Source organism: Sceloporus occidentalis, unplaced genomic scaffold (genome assembly GCF_023333645.1).
Source record: "Sceloporus occidentalis isolate IW3139 unplaced genomic scaffold, rSceOcc1.0.p SCAF_4, whole genome shotgun sequence".
Taxonomy (NCBI): Eukaryota; Metazoa; Chordata; class Lepidosauria; order Squamata; family Phrynosomatidae; genus Sceloporus; species Sceloporus occidentalis.
The window spans coordinates 197,671,924-197,699,232 of NW_028316984.1; the positions used below are offsets into that span (position 1 = coordinate 197,671,924).

The 27,309-nt window shown below is 41.7% G+C and overlaps 1 protein-coding gene across 1 annotated transcript in view; it reads right to left on the reverse strand.

The window, feature by feature from the left end:
• Window positions 1-13,092: 13,092 nt before the first annotated feature.
• The window catches only part of EXOC5 (exocyst complex component 5), a 39,081-nt gene continuing 24,864 nt past the window's right edge, over window positions 13,093-27,309 (reverse strand). Inside the window, exons 6-18 of the mRNA XM_089522833.1 lie at window positions 26,940-26,968; window positions 26,708-26,817; window positions 25,158-25,202; window positions 24,611-24,751; window positions 23,310-23,392; window positions 21,971-22,180; window positions 20,438-20,585; window positions 19,163-19,271; window positions 18,520-18,640; window positions 17,393-17,479; window positions 16,994-17,102; window positions 15,341-15,556; window positions 13,093-15,053 (exon numbers count right to left, since the gene is read on the reverse strand). Coding sequence (XP_089378959.1) covers window positions 14,865-15,053; window positions 15,341-15,556; window positions 16,994-17,102; window positions 17,393-17,479; window positions 18,520-18,640; window positions 19,163-19,271; window positions 20,438-20,585; window positions 21,971-22,180; window positions 23,310-23,392; window positions 24,611-24,751; window positions 25,158-25,202; window positions 26,708-26,817; window positions 26,940-26,968 — 1,597 coding nt within the window. The 3' untranslated portion in view covers window positions 13,093-14,864. The remainder of the gene's footprint in view (window positions 15,054-15,340; window positions 15,557-16,993; window positions 17,103-17,392; window positions 17,480-18,519; window positions 18,641-19,162; window positions 19,272-20,437; window positions 20,586-21,970; window positions 22,181-23,309; window positions 23,393-24,610; window positions 24,752-25,157; window positions 25,203-26,707; window positions 26,818-26,939; window positions 26,969-27,309) is intronic.

The following is a 27,309-nucleotide window of genomic DNA, read 5'->3' on the forward strand; positions in this document are numbered from 1 at the left end:
TGGCAAAAAGCGGGATAGAAATAAAAATTTTATTATTTTATTTATTATTTATTTTATTAAAATGTACTTGATAGACATTTTTTTAAATCATGAACTAAAACACTAAATTAAAAGAAATTTAAGACACATGAAATCATAGTAAAATGGATAAAAGCATGAAGACCCTTTTTAAGTGAGAAACAAACCTTCTGCTTAAATGAAAGGTCAATGCCTGCCAGTGGAAAGAGAGTTTTCTGAGCTAATTGAGTGCGAATAACTTTGGTATTTTGAATTCAGTTTGCAGCAGTTGAAGGAAGCCATGACGAAAGGGTGAAAGTGGGAGGAAGAGTAAGAAATTGGGACATTTTATAAGCAGCAGAGAATTAACTGGGGATTATCCCTACCAAATCTGGACTGTTGAAGGGTATGAAGGGTATGGAGTTATCATCCAACTGCTAGAGAGATGCACATTCTTCCACCATGGCAAATCCCAGCTTGTCATGACCACAATACAAAACAGCTTCAGAAAGGAAAAATTAAGTAAAGGCAAACAACCCCCCCCCCCCATCCCAGGTCCAAAGAAATGTGATGTGTTTGTGTTTTGAGGAAAACAAGAAAATTATCAAAGCGGTTCCATTGTCCTCTTTAAAATGTTACGGCTGCTTTCATCCTTCATGGCTTTCCAGCAGCCTGTTTCTAAGCATTTAAATATATCTTTCTTTTTCCACAACCCTCCTCCGTTCCCCTTCACAATATAGACTTTTTTCCCTTTCTTTTTTGTAGCTTGCATGATGGAGTAGGAACTAACTGCTTCTCCCCATCTGAGCTCCCATTATGATTACCCTTTTTGCTGCAAGGCAAACAGAATACAAATACCAAGTTGTGTTTAAAAATTATAGGACTTGTAAAGGGGGTTAAAAAAATCGTGTGTGTTATTTTCCACCCTATTGGCAATTTCCCATTTTTAACCAATTGGGAGGCGTATAATTACTCATACACACATCCTCCCCCTCTCAAGCTTTCACTTGGTTGCCACTCATTAAACACCACCATTAGAAGAAGGAGCCTTAGAAAAGCAGCACTTTTAACTCATTACCTAAGAATAAAAAAAGGCATTTTTAAAAAATTTAGCAGCCGATAGTACTTAAATTATATCGAAGTGCTACTGGAAATATTTGCCTAAATTGCATGCCGTAATAGCTATAATACTTGGAAATGCACAGCAGCTTTAAAAGCCCCCATCGCTGGAGCTCAAATTTTGTTTTCCAAATAATTTTTTGTAGATTTGTTCAAATGGGGGAAAGAGTGGTTTCCGATCTATTGTTGGGCGTCTTGGCCCTAGAAATAAGGAAAGAAGACAGCAAGAAGGCATTGGGATTTGGACTAGGGAACTCAACAGTTCACATCCTTGCTGAAGTATCCTGGACAGCCTTCAGAAGACCATGATGTCTCCACCTTGAAGTGCAGGAAAAGCCAAGACTTTCAGACTCTTGTTGTCTAAAGGAGCCCAGTTTAGTAGTTAGATGTTCTGTTTTAGTGGAGAGAATTTTGATTTTATGCTACTGGTTGGAGTAAAATGATTTCATATGTTGACTGGCTAGTGGGCAACTATAACACATCTACGGTGGTGGTATTGACTGCCTTCAAGTTGACTTTGACATATTGCAGCCCTATGAATGAAAGACCTCCAAGTCCCTCTATCATCAACAGGTCTTGCAATGTGGCTTCCTTGACTGAGTCTATCCATCTGGAATGTGGTCTCCTTCATTTCCTACTGCCTTCCACTTTGTGTGTGTTGTGTGCCTTCAAGTCCTTTCCCTTTTATGGTGACCCTAAGGTGAATCTATGATGGTGTTTTCTTGACAGGATTTGTTCAAAGGAGGTTTGCCATTGCCTTCCCCTGAGGAGGTTGAGAGCATGTGACTTGCCCAAGGCCAGCAGTTGGGTTTTTATGGCCAAATGGGTTTCGAACCCTGGTCTCCAGAGTCCTTGTCCAACATTCAAACCACTACATCACATTGGCCTTGCACCTTGCCAAGCATTATTGCCTTTTCTAGAGAGCTAAGTCTTCTCATGATATGTCCAAAGTACAAGCATCTCAGTTTAATCATCTTGGCTTGTAAAGAAAGTTCAGGCTTTGTTCGCTCTTGGACTCATTCATTTGTCTTTTTGGCAGCCCACGCTATCTTTAGAACTGTCCTCCAGCATCACATGTCTAATGAGTTGATTTTCTTCCTGTCACCTTTCTTCACTGCCAGTTTTCACAACCATACATGGAAATCAGAGATACAATGGCATAGACTTTGGTATTCAATTATATATCTTTTCACTTGAGGTTCTTACCTAGTTCCTTCATGGCTGCTCTTCCAAGCCCTAGCCTTCTAATTTCTTGACTGTCATCTCCATTTTGATTAATGACAGTGACTGTACATCTGTACTTATCATTATTACAAGAGCACACTGTTGTTGCCATATGCCTGACAAACCAATTCTGATTTTGCCAGCCCTAACTTAGGGATTTCATGGCAAGATTTCATCAGAGAGGGGTTGCCGTTGCCTTCTTAGGCTGAGAGAATGTGACTTGTCTGAAGTCACTCTGACTGAGTGGGGATTCAGACCCTGATGCCCTGAAATCCTGGTCCAACATTCAGACCATTATTATGTGCTGGCTCCAATATGTTGAACCGCTCCTTGGGTTTTCTTGGCAAAATGTCTTCGGAGAAGGTTTGCCATTACCTTCCTCTGAAACTGAGAGAGTGTGATTTGCCCAGTCATCCAGTTGCTTTCCATGGCCAAGCAAAGATTCAAACCCTGGTCCCAACCCCAGTCACAGTCTTACACGCAAACCACTGTACCACGCTGTTGTTTTCATGAGCCTTGGAGTCATTTCCAACTTAAAATGACCTGAAGGTAAATCTATCATGTTTTTTTTCTTGACCCAATTTATTCAGAGAAGGATTGCCAGTGCTTTCCTTTGAGGCTGAGAGAGTATGACTTGCCCAGTATGTTTTCATGGTTGAGGAGGGATTTGAACCCTGGTTTCCCAGAATCCAAGTCCAACAGTCAAACTGCTAAACTATGTTGTCTCTCAGAGTATGATAGTCTTTTCTTAACTTCATAGCTTCCATAGGCAGAGACTGCTGGCTACAGGGCAGAATTAATCCAGTTTGATACTGCTTTAACTGTCATGACTCAATCCTATGCGATTTGTAGTGGTTGTGGCACCAGAGCAATCTGACAGAGAAGGCTAAATATTTCACAAAACTACAAATCGTGCGCTATATGAGCCTACCCAAATCATAATGCCCTTGGGGGAGAGGTTTCTCTCAGTCCCACTACAGCACTGATCCCTGGCAGTTAAAGCAGTGTCAAACTGCATTAATTCTGCAGTGTAGATGGAGTCTTAGAGTCAGATTGTTGGTGTATCTAGCCCAGGATTAGCTAGGCTGATGACTACTGGTTTTCCAGTATGCAAAGAAGGACGTCTTTTGTCTCATCTTTACTAGCCGAAGGGCTGGAGATTCCAAAAACTGAAAATGGGACCTTCTTAATGTTAAGCAATGCTGTCTCACAATTCTTTCTAGATTTGCTAATATCTTGGTATGTTCTATCTAAAGTTTATTTCATCCCATTCCTGCATCAGGCTTAAAGTTACACACTTTCACTGGCATTTTTGAAACACAGATTTTGTATGTGCATTCCTCCCCAAGAAAGCACTTTTTGCAAGCACTTTGCCCTAATCTGTTTTTGTTCTTCTTGTGCATTCTGTCCTGTACTAGGTGCAATTTTCTACCCAATTTTTAATTAGAGAACAGCACTGCAAAAATCAGGAAAAATGCAACTTTCCAAATATAACTATGTTTTAGTTTTTAGAGTTGCTCAAGAAAGTGGAATTAGGTAAAATTGCATTAAAATGCAAATCCCAACTGAACTGTGCCTCTCCTTAATATTTTTATTGCTTCAACGGTAAGATGACATAAGTAGGAAGTGAGGCATAGTCTTTATAGGACAAGTGACACACCTGCAAATGTTGCAGCATTAGGAGACAAGGTGTATTGGACCCCCTGAACAATTGGTTTGGAATTACACTTGTTCTTTCTAGGGACAATTTGTTGGCAAGAATTTCTATTTCCCCTCAAGTCTGATCACTGCCATCATTTCACCTATATAGGCATTAAGTAGTTTCACCTTGAGACCACTGAAATCAGTGATTCCCAAATTCTAATCTTCTGTGTGTTTTGGACTTCAAATCTCAGAATCCCAGACCATTGGCCAAGATGGCTGAGGGTTCTGGGAGCTGAAGTCCAAAACACCCAGAGGCCCAGAGTGTGGGGATCACTTATTTAAATAATATTGAGGATGAAGTTAGGGTTGCCATTTCACAGGTTTGGGCAGGACTTTCCTGGCTTTTAGGGGGTTGGGAAGGTCCCGTCCCGCTTTTTAAAATTTCCCGGGGTTTGGCCAGGCTGCCGCCACCGCTGCCACAAGGGAGCTGCGAGGGGCCTAGCTGGCCAGCTAGCCCCCAAAGAAGGAGACCTTCAATGGCTTCGCTGCCGGCGACTCTGCAAGCGAGCCACAAAGGGCCTAGCTGGCTGGCTAGGTCCCAAAGAAGGAGGTCTTGCCATGGCGAGGTCTCCTTCAGCAGCTCTGCCACCTGCGACTCGAGGGAGCCACGACTCTGTAAGGGGCCTAGCCAGCTGGCTGGGCTCTACAGAGAGGCCGCTGTGCCAAGGAATCCTCCAGAGGTGTCCTCCAGCAGCGGCAGATGCGTCTCATAGGTTGGTACATATGTATTTTTCATTATATCTGTTGTTGTGTGCCTTCTGTCTAGTGTCAAAATCGCCTTGATTTTTTTTTAAAAAAAATAAGGATTTATATTAATTTTTTAAAAAATATTAATGTTTCTGGCTTTTAGTTGGTTGTGTCCTCCATTTTTCTTGAATGTCCTACATTTTGGGGCAAATTTTATCCTACATTGTGTCTTACATTTTTTCTACGTTTTGTCCCGGTTTGGTGGTAGCAAATTATGGCAACCCTAGATGAAGTAAGCTTCTTTTCTGCTCCTCCAGAGATTGGAACCCAGAGCAATGGATTCAAGTTACAGGAAAAGAGATTCCAACTAAACATTAGGAAGAACTTACTGACAATAAGAGCTGTTCGACAGTGGAACACACTCCCTTGGAGTGTGTTGGAGTCTCCTTCTTTAGAGGTCTTTAAACAGAGGCTGGACAGCCATCTGTTGGGGTGCATGATTGTGTATTTCTGCATGGCTGGGGGTTGGACTGGATGGCCCTTGGTGTATCTTCCACCTATAGGTTTCTGCAACTTCAGGAACAGGTGTGTTATGCCATGGGTGTGTGTGTGTGTGTGTGTGTGTGTGTGTGTGCCTTCAAGTCACCTATCAAGTCATGGATTTCATAGGTTTTTTAAATTTTATTTTAGGAAAATTATATCCAGAGGTGGCTTTGCCAGTTCCTTCCTCTGAAATATCACCTGCAGCACCTGATCGTCTCCCATACAACTACCAACCAGAACTGATCCTGCTTAGCTCCCAAGATTAGACAGAATCATGTGCCTTTAGGTTATTTAGGCCCTCTTGCTTGGGTCCATACCCTCCAACATTTCACAAATGAAAACCAGGACACATGTGGCCAAGCAATACCAATTGTGGCAAATGTTAATAAAGCAGAAGCACATATAATCTAGGAGAGGCTGCCTCAGTTTGCTTTTGCCCAAGCCTATTGAGAAGGGAAACATTCCACCCCTCCTCTCCTCTTCCCCTCTGCTGCGTTAGCTGAAGTTAGTTACTTAATTAAATTAATTAAATTTTAAGTCAACACACTCCTCTTCTGATTGGAGGGCTGCCCCTTTACTTAACTAGACTGGTTTTTGGACAGTAAACAGGTACTCCGCAATAACATTCCACAACTCACGAACTTGGTAAAACCTGACACAGCTTGTATCCCACTGGTATTGCCTTCCAGGGACCAAGGTCATGTCCAGACCATAGAATCCAAAAATCACAGAGTTGGTAGCAGCCCCATAGGCCATTGAATCCAACCCTGCCACCCACTCCCTTCAGCATTGGATCTCCAGCTAGAGTATCCCCAGCAGGTAGCTGCCCAGCCTTTTTTTGTAGACATCCAGAGAAGAAGACCCATCATATTTCAAGGAAACTGGTTTCTTTATTGAACCTCTCTTACCGTCAAGATGTTCCTTCTTCTAATGTTCAGTTGAAATCTATCCTTCTGTGACTTAAAACCATTAGACCTGGCCCTACTATCTGGGAATACCATGGACATCCAAAAAGACAAACAAAAGGGCCCTAGAACAGATCAAGCCTGAACCCTACCTGGAAACCAAGATGAGGAAACTGAGGCTGTCATACTTTGGCCACATCATGAGAAGGCACCAATCATTAGAAAAGAAAATGATGCTGGGAAAGGTAGACGGTAGTAGAAAGGGAGGAAAATCATGCACAAGATGGTTAGACTCAACTAGAGAGATCATGGGCCTGAACCCAAGACCTAAATAGAGCAGTGGAGGACAGGGAGTCTTAGAGATGTCTCATCCACAGGGTTGCCATGAGTCGAGGTCAGCCTGAAGACAGCTAACAACAAACAACAACCCCCTAGGACACCAGAGAACAAACCTTTTAGATATTTAAAGAGCTCAGTCATAGCAACTGTTTTCTCTTCCCAAGACTGAGCATGGTCAACTCCCTCAACCTTTTTTCCTATGTTTTGTTCTCCATACCTCTTATCATCCTTGTTGCCCTTCTCTGAACCCACTCCAAACATGACCAGAGGGGCACTCTCTGGGTGACTCTGGGCATATGCCTGGTTGAAAGAAGCCATGCATCTCTTAACTCTGTCCCCATTTCTTTTACATGGGATTATAACAGAGAAGTGCAACAAACATGGAGTTGGGGAATAACCCTTCTGAAACAGAGTAAAAGAACATCTATAAAGTTGAAAACTTTTTAGAAGCGGTGGGGGGTACAACACAAGGAGTTTTGAAGTATTCTTCTGATGCCATTTGCCAGTTTACGACTATGCCAGATGTAACTTGCTTGCCATTTTGAAATCTATAAATGGACTCTCCCCCCTCCCTATCCACTTTTTTGTACAAAGATTTATAATGGTGAGGAAAACTACTTCTTTAAAAAGCTGGCTCTAAGATTCAGAGGTATCAGAGAGGTAGGCTTGGAATCCACATCACAGCTTTGGAAAATGGCAGCCGTACAGCACGCGCCTCCTCCAGTGTCCACAGAAGCCTTTGTGCCTCTGCCATGGCCGACGAAGAGAGCAATGCAATTGAACAAAGCAGGCCTTTTCCCAGAATGCTTGAGAAAGCTTGGCATGCTTCTCCCGCTCTGGTTTTTATCACTATAATACGGTGCTCATTTTGTTGGTGGTTGGCTTTTTAAGGGGGGGATTTAAATCTAGAGCATTATAAATCGCACTCTCACTTAGCTGGGCCTGGAGATATTGAAAAGCGTGCGGGAGGATACATGTAGGTTGAAATGTCAAAAGCAGACTGCTTGCTTAAAATGGAGAGAGAGAAAGCCTCTTGTAAGATGCACCAAGAAAATATACACCAGTTGTCTCCTTGGGGGCAATCCAAGTGGGATTAAGCAACAGACCCCCAACAGAACGGCAGTTTGCAGCTTTGCCATGCGGAGCATTCCATACCCTTGTGTATGAGTCAACCTAAATCTCATTTGGTTTGACTTTAACCGGTTGCATCTAGTCCTGGCTGGTTTCTTATTCTCAAGCTTGGGAAGAAATTCACAGGCTTTTCCTGACTTACTGATGCCACAGTTACAGAATAATAGAATCACAGAATTGGAAGATGTTGGAAAACTTCACCATTCTCTCCCCCCCTCCTCAGATAAATAGGATTTTCCTGCATGCAAATTCTGGTGTCTCTCCTCATTCAAATATCGCATTTGCTCCTACTGAAGCACAGAGCAAGAAATATCTTTGTAAAATGGTAAACAAACTGTGTGATTCAGGCCTTTTTCATTTAGGATTTTTTCTCTCAAACAAAAAAAGAGGTTCCCCTGTTCTATCCAGTCCCCCATCTTTCTCCTCCCTTAACTTAACCTCAGAAAGATGGTGAGATAAGGATTACTTCTTCTATCTGATCTATTCATTTGCTAGGTTAGGATGTAGCATCTATGCATATGTAGATTCAATCGATTAGTAAACTTTTGTTTAAACTGCAAGCTACTTGTGTTGTTTCAAGTCAGTTTCACTTCTTAGAGAAGCATCTTAAGACAAAGAACCATCCACTGCTACTCTGCTGATTTAAAGCTAGATCTTAATATGATTGCTTTGATATTTTTAGTGTTTAAATATTTTTGTTTTCTAAAAAAATGAAGCCTTAGGAAACTTGAATTGCCCACAGAAGAGAGCCCATTCTTCCCTGCAGGAATACACAATCAATGCACTCCCAACAGATGGCCATCCGGTGTCTGTTTAAAGACCTCCAAAGAAGAAACTCCATCACTCTCTGAGACAGAGTCTTCCACTGTCAAACAGTTCTTACCATCAGGAAATTCATCCTCATGTTTAGGTGGAATCTCTTTTCCTCTAGTTTGAATCCATTGTTCCTATTCTCTGGATCATCAGAAAACAAGCTTGCTCCATCCTCAATATGACACCCCTTCAAATATTTATATATGGATATCATGGCACCTCTTAACTTTCTCTTCTCCAGGCTACACATACCCAGTTGCCGCAGCCACTCCTCATAGGCCCGCTCTAGCTTGTCCACATCCTTCTTGAATGATGGTGCCCAGAATGGACACAATATTCCAGGTGATGTCTCACCAAAGCAGAATATTGGCACTATTACTTCTCTTGATCCATCTGTCCACCACTATCTAAGTCCTGCCATATGATGCAAGAGTTCAATTCTAGCTCAGACTGAGCAAGACATTTGGGAAGAGCCATGGCGTGGCATATTTGCCTTGCTGGGAGATCTTTAAAATTCATAGAAAACTAAATTATAAATTATATGTGGATCATGGTACAGTCACCTTTTCTATACACAGGCTGTATATGTCCCTCACCCAGAATTCTGAAATCCAAAACATTCCAAAATCCAAAATTGTCCCTATGGATGCCTGAGACAGTGACACTTTTGCTTTCTGATAGTTTAATCTACACAAACTTTGTTTCATGCACAAAAGTTATTTTTTAAAAATATTATGTATGAAATTACCTTCTGGCTGTAGTACAAAGTATATACAGAGCATAAATTTCATGTTTAGACTTGGGGCCCATCTGCAAGACCTCTCATTATGTATATGTAAAATGTTCCAAAATTGGAAAAACTCCAAAACCCAAACCATTCAAGCATTTTGGATATGGGAGACTCAACCTATAACTTCTATAAATATTTTCACAGGCCATTTTTCTGTTTTCTTAAAGCCAAATAAGAGTTAGTCTCATGTCAGTTATGAAAGGGATGCAGCTAAACATGGACCAAGGCCCGAATGCTGGATCAGGACCAATAATAATAATAATAATAATAATAATAATAATAATAATAATAATAATAGGTTTTATTTATATACCGCCCAATCACTGGGAATCCGAGCGGTTTACAATAGAGGGGATAACAGACAGTTCCCTGCCCACAGGCTTACAATCTAAAAGACACGACACAAAAGGAGAAGGGAATGGTGAGGGAGGGAGGGAATCAGGTCCAGCATTCTTCTCTCCCTCTGAGGCCTGGACCAAGGCAGATGGACCGGAGGGAGGGCTCTTCTTCTTCAGGCTAGCCCCTGATGGAACTGGGCCAGCCTACTCTCTCCCTCAGAGGCCAAAAGATGACAGTTACGGAGGGAGGAGCCTCTTTCTTCAGGCTAGCCCCTGATGGTACTGGGCCAGCCTTCTCTCTCCCTCAGAGGCCGAAAGATGACAGTTGGGGAGGGAGGAGCCTCTTTCTTCAGGCTAGCCCCTGATGGTACTGGGCCAGCCTTCTCTCTCCCCCAGAGGCCGAAAGATGACAGTTGGGGAGGGAGGAGCCTCTTTCTTCAGGCTAGCCCCTGATGGTACTGGGCCAGCCTTCTCTCTCCCCCAGAGGCCGAAAGATGACAATTGGGGAGGGAGGAGCCTCTTTCTTCAGGCTAGCCCCTGATGGTACTGGGCCAGCCTTCTCTCTCCCCCAGAGGCCGAAAGATGACAGTTGGGGAGGGAGGAGCCTCTTTCTTCAGGCTAGCCCCTGATGGTACTGGGCCAGCCTTCTCTCTCCCCCAGAGGCCGAAAGATGACAGTTGGCGAGGGAGGAGCCTCTTTCTTCAGGCTAGCCCCTGATGGTACTGGGCCAGCTTACTCTCTCCCCCAGAGGCCGAAAGATGACAGTTGGGGAGGGAGGAGCCTCTTTCTTCAGGCTAGCCCCTGATGGTACTGGGCCAGCCTACTCTCTCCCCCAGAGGCCGAAAGATGACAGTTGGGGAGGGAGGAGCCTCTTTCTTCAGGCTAGCCCCTGATGGAACTGGACCAGCCTTCTCTCTCCCCCAGAGGCCGAAAGATGACAGTTGGGGAGGGAGGAGCCTCTTTCTTCAGGCTAGCCCCTGATGGAACTGGGCCAGCCTTCTCTCTCCCCCAGAGGCCGAAAGATGACAGTTGGGGAGGGAGGAGCCTCTTTCTTCAGGCTAGCCCCTGATGGTACTGGGCCAGCCTTCTCTCTCCCCCAGAGGCCGAAAGATGACAGTTGGGGAGGGAGGAGCCTCTTTCTTCAGGCTAGCCCCTGATGGTACTGGGCCAGCCTTCTCTCTCCCCCAGAGGCCGAAAGATGACAGTTGGGGAGGGAGGAGCCTCTTTCTTCAGGCTAGCCCCTGATGGTACTGGGCCAGCCTTCTCTCTCCCCCAGAGGCCGAAAGATGACAGTTGGGGAGGGAGGAGCCTCTTTCTTCAGGCTAGCCCCTGATGGTACTGGGCCAGCCTACTCTCTCCCCCAGAGGCCGAAAGATGACAGTTGGGGAGGGAGGAGCCTCTTTCTTCAGGCTAGCCCCTGATGGTACTGGGCCAGCCTACTCTCTCCCCCAGAGGCCGAAAGATGACAGTTGGGGAGGGAGGAGCCTCTTTCTTCAGGCTAGCCCCTGATGGAACTGGGCCAGCCTACTCTCTCCCTCAGAGGCCGAAAGATGACACTGTATCTAAGCTGAATCCCAGTAAGATGAAGGATCTATGAATTGTTGATTCTTGAGTTCAGGTAAACAGCCTATTCCAAATGAGCCTACATTCCCCCTTGAAGAAACAGCTTCGAAGTACTCCTGCATCCATCTTTGTCATAGGAGGCCCAAATGGACTCTGTAGCTCAGACCACTTGGTATCAGCTTTGACTAGTGTGCCAGCTATGACCTGTCCTGGGCAGAGATAACCTAGTCCTAGCCAGTGATAACCTAGTTCACACACTGATAACCCTTTAGGATCGTAGTTCTTTTCTAGTTCTTTCATAGCTGCCCTCCTCATTCTTAGTCTTCTGAAGTTGACTATACAGAGAAAGAAACCCTTCCGTTGAACCCAGATGGTATTTTTGTCTCTCCAACCCCACCTGCATACCCCACAATGGTACAGGCTCATACACTCTTCCTCACGGCCACCATCTCTGAATAGGAGCAACATCCTAGGTCCTTCCCCAGGCAAGGGAGGAGACAGCAGAAAGGAGCCAGAGCATCCATCAGGCTTGTCTCTTATGTCTTACGTATGCAAGACCCCACCTCTACTCTTTCAACTCTCTTAAATTACTGTATATACTCATCTGTAAATTGAGAAATTTATGCCCAAAAATTGACCCCAAAATCCTGGGTCAACATATATGGGTCAATATGCTGATGATGGAAGTTCATTCAGTGACAAACACACACACACTTTCCTACTGACATTCCCTCTGTGCCTGGGAAAGGGCTGCTGGAAGGAAAGAGTGTGCAGAACGATTTTTATTTCTATGGGAGCAACAGCGGATCCAGTCACAAACACATACACCCCTTCTTCCCCACTTTCCCTTCCTGCAAGGGAATGGGCTGCTGAAAGAAGAGAGTGAAGGTGATTGTTCATTTCTTTGGAGGCAACAGCTGATCCAGTCACAAACAGCCCCCCTTTCCTCCCCACTTTCCCCAGCCCAGCATGTGCGCACGCGCACACACACACTTTCTCCCCCTTCCTGTTGTAGCTCCTTTTACGTTTGGCTCTCCCACAACTGACTCTTCACCCCCACCTCCTCCTCTGTGAGAAGACAAGCCGGCCACTGCAAACAACTGTGGATGGGCCAGCAGTAAAGAGCTTCTATTCCGGGAAGAGTCTATTGTAAAAGTAGGTTTCATGGCAGGATTGAAGGGGCAGAGGGCACCTGTGACTGTTTAACTTCACTCAAAGGAAAAAAATGGCTGCAGCCAAGGCTCTTTGGTGCTTCTTCCCTGAGGCAGAGAAACAGCCTCTGTTCACTGCCAGGGAAATGCTGAAGAGCCACCTGAGAAGCCTCAAAGTTTTACCCTCAACTTAGCCACAGGTCATACCAAAATCCATTAAGTTTGGCCCCAAAACTTGCCCTCAGCTTATACATGAGATCGACTTATAGTCAAGTATATATGGTACTGTATAACCAGAACCATTATTTCCACACCTGGTCAAAACAGTGGAAAATGTAAAGGTCCCATTGACAAGGTTGTCAAGTCATATCTGACCACAGGAAGCAGTGCTCATACCTGTTATTAAGCCAAAGAGCCAGTGTTGTCAGAGACTACTCTAGAGCATGTGTTGAATATACATGTCCTGTGTATAATTTAGAATGGTCAAAAGAGCAGGTTGTTGAAAAGTGAGTCGCCAAAAAGTGAGGGACACTTGTGTAACAATAACCACCACCATAATCATTATCATCACTGACTTCACCATCCTCATCCAACTTTTAGAATATCGGGAGACAGTCCAATGTAGTGGCTTTGCCTTAAATTATGGGCCAACGTGATTTCAAAGTACCAGAAATCAAGGCTGTGTTATTTCTTGCTCCCCAACAAACATGGGTCTATCAGGGGGAAAAAATCCTAAGAAATGTCTCATTAGATATTTCTTAATCTTACAGGAAAGCATGAAAACTCAGTCAAGTTTATTAGTTTAATACCATTTTAAAAATTAAAGGAGATACTATACAGATGCATCCCTGGTCCGTAGTCTGAAAGGACCACAAGTTCTGTCACTTTCAACAACTCTGAGAAGAGTCACCATTGCCTGTTGCAGAGGCAGTTGCTTTTACAAAATTGCAGTAACCAGAAAACCAAGTTGAACTTTGTCCAGTTTCAGACCTCTTAAAAAGGAACAGACCCTTGTCTTGAACTGAGTGAGATACAAAGCCAACAAAATGGCCTCTGTGCAGACATACTCTTACCCTGACCTCCAAAGCCTTCAAACAAACAAGATGGTGTTTTTAAAAAGTTGGTGTTACCAACTTCAGGAATGTCAGCCCCACTTTGCAATCTGTATGCCGCTAACTTCTTAATGTCACATCTTTTTTAACGCTCACATATCAAGCACTAACTGGTTATTGTGAAGCTTCCCCCAGCCCCAGCACTGCATCTCTTGTGTCTGGAAAAGGCTTGGCTGTTGAATTTCTGCCCATGATGCAGCTGTCAAAGGCACAAGAACTCTGCCAGGGAAAGAAAAAAAGGAGAAACTGTGCCTGCTATCACCTGCTTCCAATACATCAAGCCCCATCACCACATATTTGTCAGGTGAAAGCACACAGGCACAAAACTGTAAGGAAAAGGGGACTGTAAGAAATGAGATTCCAGGCGCAAAAGGAGGGGGACAAAGGGAATGGAATGAAGGGTGAAATAGAAAAGAGATAAAGCCACATACTCATTCCCCTGTCATATACATTTCCTGAAATCCCAGCGGTTATGTGATTTTGAGGGGACTGTTCATGTTGAACTACCTGCTGGACAATACTGTTAACAGCCTTGGGAGCTTAGGTGACCAAAAAGGTAAACTCTAAGGAACTCTGGCTAAATACAGATTGACAAGCATAAGGCAACAAAAACCTTCAATCTCTCAACTAAGAGACAGGAGTGGGAGAACCTCACCTACTTCAGAACAGGAGCACAGGAAGAGACTTGTTCATTAAAACCAAGAGTCAACAAAGTGCAGTCCTCCAAATGTTACTGTTCCATAATTTCTTTCTGTCCAAGCCAGCACAGCCATTAGGGAGGGATTGTGGGAACAGCACTTCTGTAACATCTGGAGTGTCTCACTTTGCCCACTCCTGAGGAGCCTGTTGTAGAACAAGAGCTCTCCATCAAGAATATTTACCTCCCCAGTGTTTTACAACCTCATTCACAAGATTCCAGGTTTAAGCAGAGCAATTTTTACATGTATTCCATTATGTATTTCATTCTGAAATAGCACAAAGCTATTTAAAGAATATCACTGAGAGAGTTGCACCCTCTCGTGCCCCCTGGGTGACTATAAAGTGTTATCATGTGTCACAAGAAAAAAAAATGGTAGCACAAGAATCTATTTTGTTTGCACTGAAAAGTACTAACGTCCAAGTAATCCCATTTCATTAAATGCTGGGAATTTCATTGCTTTTCCATTCAGAAGAGAATTTTTAAAAAGTTTTGATGCATTGTTTGCTGCCTTGCAGCCTTGAGGTGCCATCACAAACTGATAAATGAAAGCTGTTAGCTTGATCTCTGGAGACCGCTTATGTCACAAGGAAATTGAAAAAGAGGACAAGACCCAGTTTCAGTTATGGCTGCCATTTTCATTCTGACCACTCCTCACCCCTACTCCATTTCCCCCTCAAAAGCCACTATAAATGTGATATCTAGTAAGCCGAGTCCCAGCAAATGCCTGGTTTTGCTCCATGGTGCGCTCTCAGCTGAAGTGGCGGCCAAGGCGAGCAGATCTGTAGTCAAGACGGAGCTGTACAAAGGAATGGAGGATGTTCTTGTCCAGAATAGCCAGCTGCTCTCCTGAGCAGACCTGTTTCAAGTTATCCGGAGCTACGACAAGGAGGTTGCAAAGGGAATGGAGCGTGTCGAAAAGCTGCAGTACCAACGCAATCTGTGGCAATGGGGAAAAGACAAGCAAAAAATCAGTGTAAATGTCAAACTGTGCTTCTCAGACATCTGAGATTAGCTCAGAAACGATTAGTAGTAAGTTATGTCCACAGCTGCTCTGTCATGGGCTCTGTTTTGCTCATCCGCACAGCAAACCTGGGAGGTAGGTCATTTCATTATTTCTGTTTTACTAATACAAGACTGCAGCTTTACAAAAGGTCTTGCAGTTAAAAACAGAGCCAAGGGACTGTATCCCATGTTGCACCTGGTTTCAGTGTAACTACCACTTGCCTTGAACTCTTTGGCACACTTCCTGTATTCAGCCACATCACAGATTGCCAGCATGCCACCCATGCAGCTGTATGAATATTGCTGAAGATGCTCATAGATGAGCCGATGGAAACGAACACCAAACTCCATCAGAACACTGTCCACATTCTTGCCATCCATAGAATTCCTGATCTTTTCCACTTGCTTTCGGACATAGGCACAGACTTTGGCACAGGCCTGCAATGAAAATGGGGGAAAGATTTCAAAACCACTGAAAACTAAAAAGGGAGATCCTGGACAACTGAAAAGGGCCCAACAGGTAAGGCGTCATCTTTCGCTGGACTAAACTTCAGACTCACATGCTGAACGTTTAACCTTCGTACTGAATCAAAAATCAGGGCACTTCTCCTTTTTCCAGTCATCAGATTGCCATCCTCAGAGGAGACCAGTAAAATAATTTTATACTGCATTACTACAAAGTAAAACCACCCTATCTTGTTGAATATATATAAAAAAATTTTAATTATTGAGCGTTTATGATCATACCATTTCTCTTCATCTTCATGAAGTAGAAAAATATTACGAACTGACAACTATTTTTCTCAAGAAGAATACAAGTTATTTAATAAATTTTCCACGATGTGGAAAAAAATCTATGTAGCCCAAATGTTTGTGTGCATACATAGTTGGAGACATGGTAAAACAACCACTTTATTAATTTCATATCTCTAATGTAACCCAACATCTCAATACACAAAGTTTACCAAGAGGTAAAACCTACTGATTCCAGAGGAACTATAATACTAAATAATTCTGTTTAAGACTGCAGGCTTAGCTTGGGAGCCACTGCAGTGCTCTTCTGTGTGCTCCCTTCCAGCTCACCACATACCCACTTCAAAGAAATGGCATGTACTGCACTTATCCAAACACTTTGGCTGCTCTCAAGTCCATTCAGAACCACAGAACTGTACTGTATTTATTGTGTATAATGCACAAAGGGGAATTTGAATGCAAGTGAACCAATAAAATTAATACATGCAATAAAATTAATACATTTTGAAACACACTACTCAGCAATATAAGGCTAATTTTGAATATTCTAATAGGTGCTTAATATTTGAGGTTATACACAACTTCAGTATCTTCATATATTGTGACTCCATTGATTAGAACACACTCCTTTCCCTTTGAGTTTGGAAATATTTTTTCACTGCTCCTTGTTAGTGAAACGCTACTATAGTGAAGACACCAGGAGTTATTCCACAATTTGGCTGCTGGCAGTATGGAAATGTTTAATCACAGTAGTGAATAGTGTGGTTAACAATGTTGTAAAAGGAACAGCTTTACTGCAGAAAAAAACTACATTTTTGTAGATCTCCCCCCAAATCAATTATACATTTTTTTAAAAAAATTCTAAGTAGCACAACAGGTCACAAACAACTAAAGATGCTTAGCATTCAGGAATTGTCATTGTTCCCCTCAGTTGAAATCACACAGTAGAAATGTGTCAGAATTCCTAGAAGAATGAAAGAAAACTCAACTATTAAATGAGGCAGACGTGTGATAAAACGTATATGCTAAGCAGATTCGGCAGCCCACAAGGAAAAGTGCCAGCGGCAGTCCAATTACTTGCTGTGCCACTTGTCACTGACTAATCTATATATAGTTACTCACATTAGTGTACTGAATCAGAACATTGTTCTCATCTTCTGGTTTGAAATCGGTCTTCTTTTGTTCAGCCGCCAAGATGTGCTTCATCTGCCCAATCATGCAATTCAGCGTCCTTCAAAGTTAAAATACCAGGTGGCTGTTTTAAAGAGAGTGTTTCTGCATACTGCAAAGCCCCAGCCAATGCGATCCCTTATCAAAGCAATTGCTAACTTGTGCTAAAGTGGCCTTCCAAAAATAGTGGACCACTAGAGAGAATCAAAGATCATTTTATAACAGGGGAGAATATACGAAACACTATAACTCTCTCACACAAACACATGCACAAGCAATTTTTTTCATTATTTGCCAGACAATGAACAGATGACGCAGAAGCAGAAACTGAATGACGAAATCTACACTTGCCTATCAATGCCCAAGTCCAGTTTCACCTCCATTTGTTCTGTGATATCTTTTTTCTTTTGAAGGCATTCAGAGAGCTTAGGAGAAGAGCTATGATAAATCAAGACATAAGTACTCATTACCAGTATTCATCTTAGGGTAACCATCAAATTATCTATATTCCAAGAAACTTGACCTACAAGGACATTCCACCTCCTTTTCCCTTTTATACTTAGTTCTCACATAAGAAACCTTCACATCACAGTTACATAGGCAGCAACCTAACATCTGAATGGGGAAACCTGGGTGTACTATGGGAAGTGTTCCAGTGTGAAGTCAAATATGGAAAGCTTTGCATAGCCATCAAGACATAAGAAGAACTCTTCCAATCTAGCTCAGCATCCTCTTTCACAAGTGGTGGCCAACCAGATACCTGTGAGAAGCTTGTCAGTAGGCAGGCTTTTGTTCTCTAGAAACTAGTATTCACAACCATGTTGACACTGATCCTGTAAGAAATATGTAGTCATCACAACTTATAGCAATTGATAGTCTTATGTTCCAATAATTTGACTGATTCATTTTGTTATTCCCAAAATCAGAGATTACTCAGTTCTCCACGATATAAAACCAAGTAAATACATTTTTAAAAGAGCAAGGGGAATTATTTGAAAATAGGGCTCAGAAACTGATACAGAGCTTCTTGGTAAGTCAAGGAAAAGGAAACCCCAACACTGCATGTCCCACATCCAATGTTCCATGATGTCCATAGCACCTTTGTTTCTACCTGCCTTTACTTCAATCCTTCAGCACTTCTGTTTGTATAGCAAATGTACACAAATGGACAGAAATTCTCTCAGGGTCTTCTGTTATCAAAAACTTGGAGATCATCAAGAAAAGGTCTAGACTCTAACAATAGACCAAAAGGCTGTGGACAGTGAAGCCAAATCTTGGTTCTCAAAATGCAAAGGGGGCTTGTAATGCATCCTGAATACTAAAGGTAGCTGTTTGCTATTTTTATATGAGATAATTCTGGTGTGAGATTTCCCATTCTCCCCCAACACCACCAACAACAACTTTTGAAGAAATACTGGCAAGTCAGAAGGACAAACTCCACATGCTTTCTTGTCTCAAATACATAACAAATGACCTACCTAACCAATGGCATCAGATGGTCATTGAACTGTTTGTCAAAGAGATGAAAAATGGTATTAGCTTGGTTCACAACATCCAGAAAATAAAGATTTGCATTCTTGGCATCTGAAGAAGGAATACCTGGAAGCAAGTTGATAGTAATGATAAAAATATCTGAGAGGGGCTAAGGAAACAATCCACTTCAAAAGCATTAGCAGTCCTAAATAACCTTAACATCAGGAATCCAAAGTAACCTTTGCCAACTAGCTCATTACCAAAGAGAGTAAGAAAAATTACTTCAGACTGTATATATATCTTTATTTATAAATAAACTGTTTTTTAAAAAAAATTTGTTAAGCATGAAACTAGTCCAGTCTGTTTAAGCAGCACATTGCTTTTATCAGTAATTTTAAGGAGGGTGCTCATTACACTGCACTTACCTATTTGAAGGCTAAAAATCAAAATGTTAGACATAAAATATGTTAAGTTAGACTAATGTTCAGCCCCAATATAAATGCTATTTACTAAACACCGAATATTAAATACTGAATAACTTGAAACAAAGTATTTCCAGTCTTTTCCAAGGCGTATAGCTCAGTAGTTATTTACTGCTTTTAGAAATTCCTTTCAAAAGTTGTCACACAAAGGTAGTACTGTGCTTACCAGCCAGTCCAGTTTCCAGAGCATAATCAATGTGCTCAATACATAAGAATTCCACAAGCAAAGAGAAAATTCTGAAGGCATTTTTTGGCAAATCTGAAGGATCGGAAAGCTTTTTTAAAAAAAATAAATAAAGGAGAGAGCGAGAGGGAGGGAAGGAGGTAGGGAGGGAAGGAGGGAGAGAGAAGCACCTGTTAGCAGTGAGATTTGAAGAATTGCTGGGACACATTGCTGATTGTACAATTTCTAATTGAGCCAGTGTAACTAACTGTGGGAAGTAGGGCAACATGAAAATGGCAACCTATGTATCCTGGCATCATTTTTATGAATTAACAGCTCTTGTAGCAGTACTTGAGCATGTGTGGGAAGCATCTGCCAAAATAGGACTGGGCAATGGGTGGCCTTCCAGATGTTGTTTGGCTACAACCTCCACAATTCCTCGCCAGTGCCCATGCTGGGTTGAACTGATGGAACCTGCAGTGTGAAAACATCTGCAGAACTATTCTACATTCTTCCCCACAGCCCTGCATTAACTCCCTTACAGCTCTTACAAAATAACATTTTCTGTTCTTTGTTTTTTTAGATTCCACTCTGTCTCTCTCATTTGTGCACTTTTCCCTTTCTGTGCTCAGTGCTATCATATTTTCCTTCAACGATTTCTGAAAATGTACTCAGAATTCAGTTCAAAATGCTGAACTCTAAGATGGGCTTGGGGACCTTGGTATAATGCCAGAGGATGGGAACACATCCATATCACAAGGGATTCTTACCACCCTCCAAAAATACTACCTTCACATTCCCATCAACTTCACTTTGCTCCTGACAGGAAAAAAACTGAAACATATATCCATCTATTTTATAACTTTATTACTAAAAACCATTCACAACATGGTTCACAAAAAAACATTTAAAATTAATTTGAAATCTAAAAGATTAAAAAAAAAAACCACTGAAATAAAACTGTGCCCTAAAACAGTTGTGTTGCACACATGTCCTATATTCTGTGTGTTGCCATTTTTCACTTACTTCACAATCTGCATGGGACCAGTGTGCTCAAAGTGACCAAAAGTTACATCAACTTTCAGATAATTTTTCAAACACCCCCCCCCTTGCATTTCTCCCCCTGGGGGGGGGAGCTTTGTGAATTGTGGGGGTAATCGTGAAGTGAAAAATTGCCTCCCAAAAACTCCAAATTGTAGGAGCAGGTGGTCTGGGGGCATCAGGGGCTATACCTTCCCTCACCCCTGCGGCATTTTCAGATACTGGGCATATACACACCCTGTGACACCTTTCAAAAGCTTGCTTTGTTTCTTGTAAGAGATTAACCACTACATCCTGGGACAAAAATGTTTCACCATGAGTATCAATGCTTGGGCCCAATGGTAGGTTTGTCCGTTGCCGTATCCTCTCTTTGAGATCTTGAATGCTAGAAAGAGATGCACCAAACAAGGACATTCAAATCAAGTATTATTGTGGTTCATTTTTCAGTCACATAAGGACCATCTCTAGCAATGTTATATATTACATGAAGCAAACAAATGCCTTGAATTCTTGAGGAATACCAACAAATTCCATATCAATAAAACTGTTGGGGCAGGGGGAAGTTTCACTACAAAAGTATCCAGCATCCACATGTCTACCAGTAAGTGAAATCAACTACTTCCCCCGTGATCCTTCATCCTTATCTACCAAAATAACCAAGAGCACTTCTATTCAGCTGAAGACAAACATCTAAATAGCTGAAGACAGTACTGCAGAAGCAAAGATGCTTGTGGGATATGTAACCATTTCTTTTGCCCTCCTTCATCAAGCTTCACAGTCAGCTCAGTCATCAAGCATCACAAATACAGCAAATCCTGTTCGACTGGAGATAACTGTAAAACAAAAGATGCAAAAGTGCCCATAGCAGGCAACAACAGTTCTGTGCTACAGACTGAGACTTCCTTATCCAAAATGCTTGGAACCAGAAGTGTTTTGGATTTCAGATTTCTTTCAGATTTTGGAATATTTGCATATACATAATGAGATATCTTGCAGATAGGGCCCAAATCTAAGCATGAAAATCATTCATGTTTCATATGCACCTAATACACAATTTTTAAAATAATTTTGTGCATGAAACAAAGTCTGTGTACATTGAACCATTAGAAGGCAAGATGTCACTGTCTCAGCCACACATGTAGACAATTTTGGATTTTGGAGTTTTCAATAATGATTTCGGATTCCAGATAAGAGAGGCTTAACCTGTCCCACCTTCCTTTTCTCCCTAAAACTTACTGGTTGTCTCTGGCCTTAGCATCATCATCTTATCTACAGCAGGCAGGCAAGAAAAAAGAGATGGTCTTGGTAGACACTAATGTGAATCTTGGTGGATGTTCCACTAACAGCAAAACCCCTCTCTCCTGCCATGGGATCATCATAGTAAAATCCATATGGCAAAAAACACACACACACAACAATTATGGTATGCATGTGCCATACCCACTAATTCTGTAATGCATAAAAAGGTTTTGTTTTTATTCCTTCTCCACAAGACATTCACAGCAGGCACCTAAGTACACAATTCAAAAGAGACTAAATAAGTTGTTTCAGCTGGAAGATATTATTGTTTATGTAAAATAAGTGCACAGAATGTCTCTACAGAGTTCTCAGAATGCATCTTACATATGCAAGCAAACATTACAGTAAGGGCTAGGCATCCCTTTATAATTTTATTTGGTAAACAACAATGGTGTCCTTAAGGCAGACTCAAGAACACTGCACTTTTAAAATGGTAAGAATACAGTAAAAAGAGAGAAAGCCATAACTTACCCTCCACTCCCAATGGCTCTCTTCTGGTGGTTTTTTGAGTCATAATAGCGCTGTAAAATCATGGAGCTCCTGCTTCTCAAATAACCAATTTCTACCTCAATGTAATTCTCCAAGTAGGAAGCGAAGATGGATTTGATAAGCTTAGACAAGAAAGTCTGCTTATCAGTGCCCAAGTTAAACTCCATCAATTTGCTTGAAAGATTAGTAGTCCTTTATGTTGTTGGGGGCAAGGGGAGAGAAGGAAGCAATGAATTTGTAGAAGGTGAAAGACAGGTATAAAGCAACTGCAATGCTCATTTCTTAGTGGGCACAGAGTAGGCACTGGGTGCATTTAGTGTCTCAGCATTGTCAAAACTCAACAAGAGGGACCATGGTCAGTCCACTGGATTTGAAATGACTACAAAAGCCCACATAAGAGCTGCAAGTTTCGTTCAGTAAATCGTATCTTCATCTTCCTTTAAGGCAGGAATAGTAGCATGCTCAGAATCCCACCCCCTTGAACCAATAGGGGCCACACTGCATTCTCCATCATCCTCATCCTCACACTCCTCACCACCACCACCACTATTTTTTTTCTGCAAAATTGTGTCTCAAAGCAGCTCACAATTTAAAAGAACAATACCATTAAAAACATAAAAATAATGAACATTAAAATAGAGTTGTTTGCAGTATCAAAACAATTCAAGCTTCAAGTTAAAGCACTTTCTTTAAAAACTTTGTTTAATAGCCTGTTGGAATAGAAAGGTTTTAGCCGGCCAACAGAAGGACAAGGAGGGGGCCATTTTGGTCTCCCTGGGAAGGGAGTTCCAGAGCCTTGGCTAGGCAGAGAAGGCTGTCTCTCGTGTTCCCACCCACTGAGCTTGTGATGGTGGTGGGACTGAGAGAAAGGCCTCTCCTGATGATCTCAGAACCCGGGCTGACTCATACAGGGAGCTATAGTCTGCCAAAAAAAACGACCTAAGCTGTATAGGGCTCTATATGTCATTACCAGCACTTTGAAGTGTGCCTGAAAACAAACTGGTAACCAGTGGAACTGTTTTAACAGGGGTTTAGTATGGTCTCTGCAACAGGTCCCAGTTAACAGTATGGCTGCAGCTCTTTGGGCCAGCTGAAATTTCCAAACACTCTCCAAAGGCAGCCCCAAGTAGGGCATCACCATCCAAATAAGATATAACAAATGTGCACTCAGACAACAGTCCACTGTCCTGTGAGAAGGCAGCATCTATGAAAAAAATACCTAGGTAAAACTTCTGAGAAATTAGTGGAATTAAAAAAGCAGAACTGGGCCTCTGCTCTTCTCATCCTATGATTTTGGAAGAATTAAAAAAACAGCACCAACCTTGTGTACAGTTCATAGAGGCTCTGAAGATACTGTTCCGCATCTGACTTCTTATGTTCTTCCAACTGGTCTTTTATATAACCCTGTGAAATGAAGGCCAGCAGTTGTTTGTTTTTCGTTTTGTTTTTTATCACCTTTAGGAATGCATGCATTTTGTACACATTCGCATATATATAATCCAGTTTTGGGATACTTCTGATCCAAGTCAATTATGGTTCTAAAAATGGAAAACTTCCATTGTAATCACTGATGATGTCATGCTATCTTCATCTACCATGGTTTCTTTTCTCCACTGTTAAAATTACAGCTCTTGAGTTCTTGCTACCACTATTCTTTTTGTTCTAGTTGTCTCCATTAATAAAACTATATGTATTAATCGATGTATATCCCAATACAAATGAAGTGCCAGTACATCAGAATGTTGCTCTAGGATAATAAGTACAGATAAGTATTGACTGTCATCACAGGCATAAGACTGCAACCTAGTATTCATACATTGTTCTTCTGTTCTTTACTACACTCAAGTGTGCAGTCAAAGAAAATCCCAGGTCTCAGAGGTAAAATAACAATGCGGTTCACAAGTGGATAAGGAAAGGCAGCAGGCAATATCACGCTAACCAATGCAATGCAGAAGTAGATCTTCTGCCGCATAAAGGGCTCATTGGGCAAATGCTTCATGCAATTTTCCATTTTAACAGCAAAAATATTCCACAATAAATGCCTGAGCAGGATTCTGGCCAAGTACAGATGTGTAGTTTAGGATGTTTTGGTATGAAGTGGAAAGGTGGTATGGTAATTGAGACCTTAGGAGATCCAGGTGCAAGTCCCCAATGAAATGGCATGGATGACCTTGGGCCAGTCATTTTCTCTCATCCTGAGCCACTGCAAAAGGTTATTGTGAGAATAAAATGTGAAGGAAAACAACCATTTGCATTACCTTGAGCTCTTCGGAGAAAAGGTAGCACAGAAATATACAACTAATAATATAATAAATATCTGCCCAATACTGCTCAGTATGACTATATTCATATTAAGAATTTGTAATGTGACACCTAAGTGTCACATTAATATTCCCCACCCAGGACTACTCTGGCATAGAGAGATGGAAAGTGAGGGACAAACAGTACAGAGCCAGAACTTCATGGCAAGTAACAGACATGATACATCCTTCAACCTACAATGCTCAAAGGTAAGTACTACACAAACAAGGAAGAAATTAAATCCACAATCCATTTTTTAAATCAAAACAATACTTAAGACTGAGAAAATGGCTTTTAAAAGCATGGATTTTTGCAAGTCACCTGAAGTCTGATTTCGAAGATATTCTGGATAAGCTTGGCCATGACAGTCTCTGGACTGCTGAATATGTCGCCAACCTGCTTATTCACATTCTGGCAGAGAATTGCTGTATCTTCAAATATGTCACCCCTCAAGTAGGCACCCTGAATATTGGAAAAGTTAGACGTGAGGTTCTACCATCATTCTCTGTAACAAAGAAATCAGGATGACACCATCTTCTTTAAGCTTCTCACAGACAGTCAAAACAGTGCTGCTCTGTATGGCCTCTGATGTACAAAACTGCTCTGTTTAAATGGTGCTAAAATTGTATTTTAATACAGTTCTTACATCATTTTTAAAGTTTTTACATTGTATTTTACTGTGTTTTAAAATATTTTTATTTTAGCACTGTTTTAATTGTTTTTATTTGTTCATCATGTTGAGAGCCCTTTATTCCTAAATAAATATAACCATATCTGCAAAAATAACATATTTACATATCCTTTATAAATTTTCTTTTGGATATTTCCTGCATACATCCAGACATGTTTTTTTCATGCAAACTCTTACCTCTTGGCACTGTTTTATATACACATCAACACAGTGGGAATAGCCCTGTGGGAGGGAAAAGATACTGCAGGTCAGTCATATTGTTACTACTGTTAATGAATCTGTCAAGTTACATTGTAGTAAAAGCATTAGGCATGAAGCACTTCCCCCTGGCTCTTCCTGTTCTTCCTCAGCCCCTTAGAAGCTCTATACTACCAGCAAAGACAACAACAGGAGAACAAAAATAGACAAAAAGTTATATAGATTTTGCTCTAAGCCATCTGGGAGCTTGTGTGCTTCTGCTAGGGCAACTGACAGACCTGCAAGGGTTATAGCCAATCTTTTGTCTACAGAGAAGATAGCAATCATAAACTGAAAACTCAACTCCATACTGCAAGTCAATCTGCCTACAGAAACAATGGCCAATAAATCTAGCCAGATTTTTGGACTTTTTACTCCTTTTCCAGTACCTCAAATTTTGTATGATCTAAAGAAGAAGAGTTCTAGTGAACTCAAAAAGTGTGCTTTATGTTATTTTAACAATCTAACAAAGGTATTGTTCAACCCTAAATTTTGTTTCTACTCGGGAATCACACAGCTACCTTTTAATCAGTTCAACAGTCCCTCAGGAAATGTCTCTTTCACATTTATGACATGGACTGCAGAGATATGGTAATTCAAGTTGCCAGCTGAACAGGCTTTCAGACCCCTTATTGACTTGACCAAATTGGTACTAAAGGATCTGCTCGGTTCATTTAGGACATGGCCACTTCATCTTAAAGAGAAAATGACACGTATCCTTAAACTTACAGGTCTACATAGCATTTCCTTCCATGACCGCCAAACTGTGCACTTACAAGAACATGTAAAAGATACTCAGTTTTGAGTCCTAAAAAATGAGTGTCTAGAAGAAAAAGCATCCACAGTTGTAGGATAGCCACTGAGAATTCCTTTTTATGTGTTCTTGCAGTCTGAACTTGCGTACAGGGGTTTGACTCAAATAGAAGGTTCTCAATCAACTGCAGAGATCACAGTAAGACAGAGGGTGGAAACAAGCTCTTAAGGAATGGCCTTTTCAGAAAGGGGCATAACAGCAAGGGTTTCTACCATCTGGGCTGGGGAGAGAACCATACAGAAGTTTTCAAAATGGCACAGATAAGAAGGTGATGTGCCTGACAGTGGCCATTCACTGTTGCCTGCTAACATGAGTGCAATTACCATCCATACAATAAACAGCATGGGAGTCTAATTTACAGGGGGGAAAGAAACTACTTTTTCCAGCAGCAAAATATATTGATTTTTCTGCCAGGAACCAGCCTGCTGGAGCCAAATCATCTGGGTGGATTAACAATGGCTGCAAAGTCCCTGGAGGAAAAGAACAGCCACTGGAACGCCCTATTCTGAGCCAAAATCATTCAGATGCTTACAGGTCAAAAACCTTGCCTCAAATTGTACCCAGCACAGTTGTAAATGTATGGATGTTTCCTCAGAAGTAAGTCCCACTGTTTTCACTGGGGCTTACTCCCACCTAAGTGTACATGGGACTGCAGTTACAAAGAATGGCTTCTTACCTTAAAGTGAAGCAAGACTGCAGCTACTTCTCTCATTCTGTAGATTTGCCCCCTTCTTTGTGCACTGGTAAACTCCTGGATTAATTGGCACTCTAAATCATGGTACTTACCTGAGAGCAAAGAGGAGGGTAGATAAAATAAAAAGTAACATTTTAGCATTGGTGAAGCAAAAGCAACAGAGCCATTTTCACTCAGATTAAACAAATCAAGGATAACAGAGAGAGAATCTTACTTGCTATTTTGGATTTTACTTCAGAGAATCTGTTAACAAATAAATATCAAGAGTTAAAATCCATGCCTTGGAGTTTTAACCATACAATCAAGAGCCATTTTACACATTACACTTTTTAAAACACACATCTCAAATGTAGAGCATAATACCATATACTGTATTTTCTGGCATATAAGACTACTTACATATACCTTCTCAGAACATAAAATTGGGTGGCATGCCCTGTCAAGTTATTCTACATAAAACTACAGCATCCCAGAGCATGACATGCACAAGGTTAGTAGGAAGCGAACCAATATAATCCTGTCAACAAAGAGCTGGACCTGGGAGACTAGCTTTCAATTACCATTTCAAATCATGGACTCCCAAC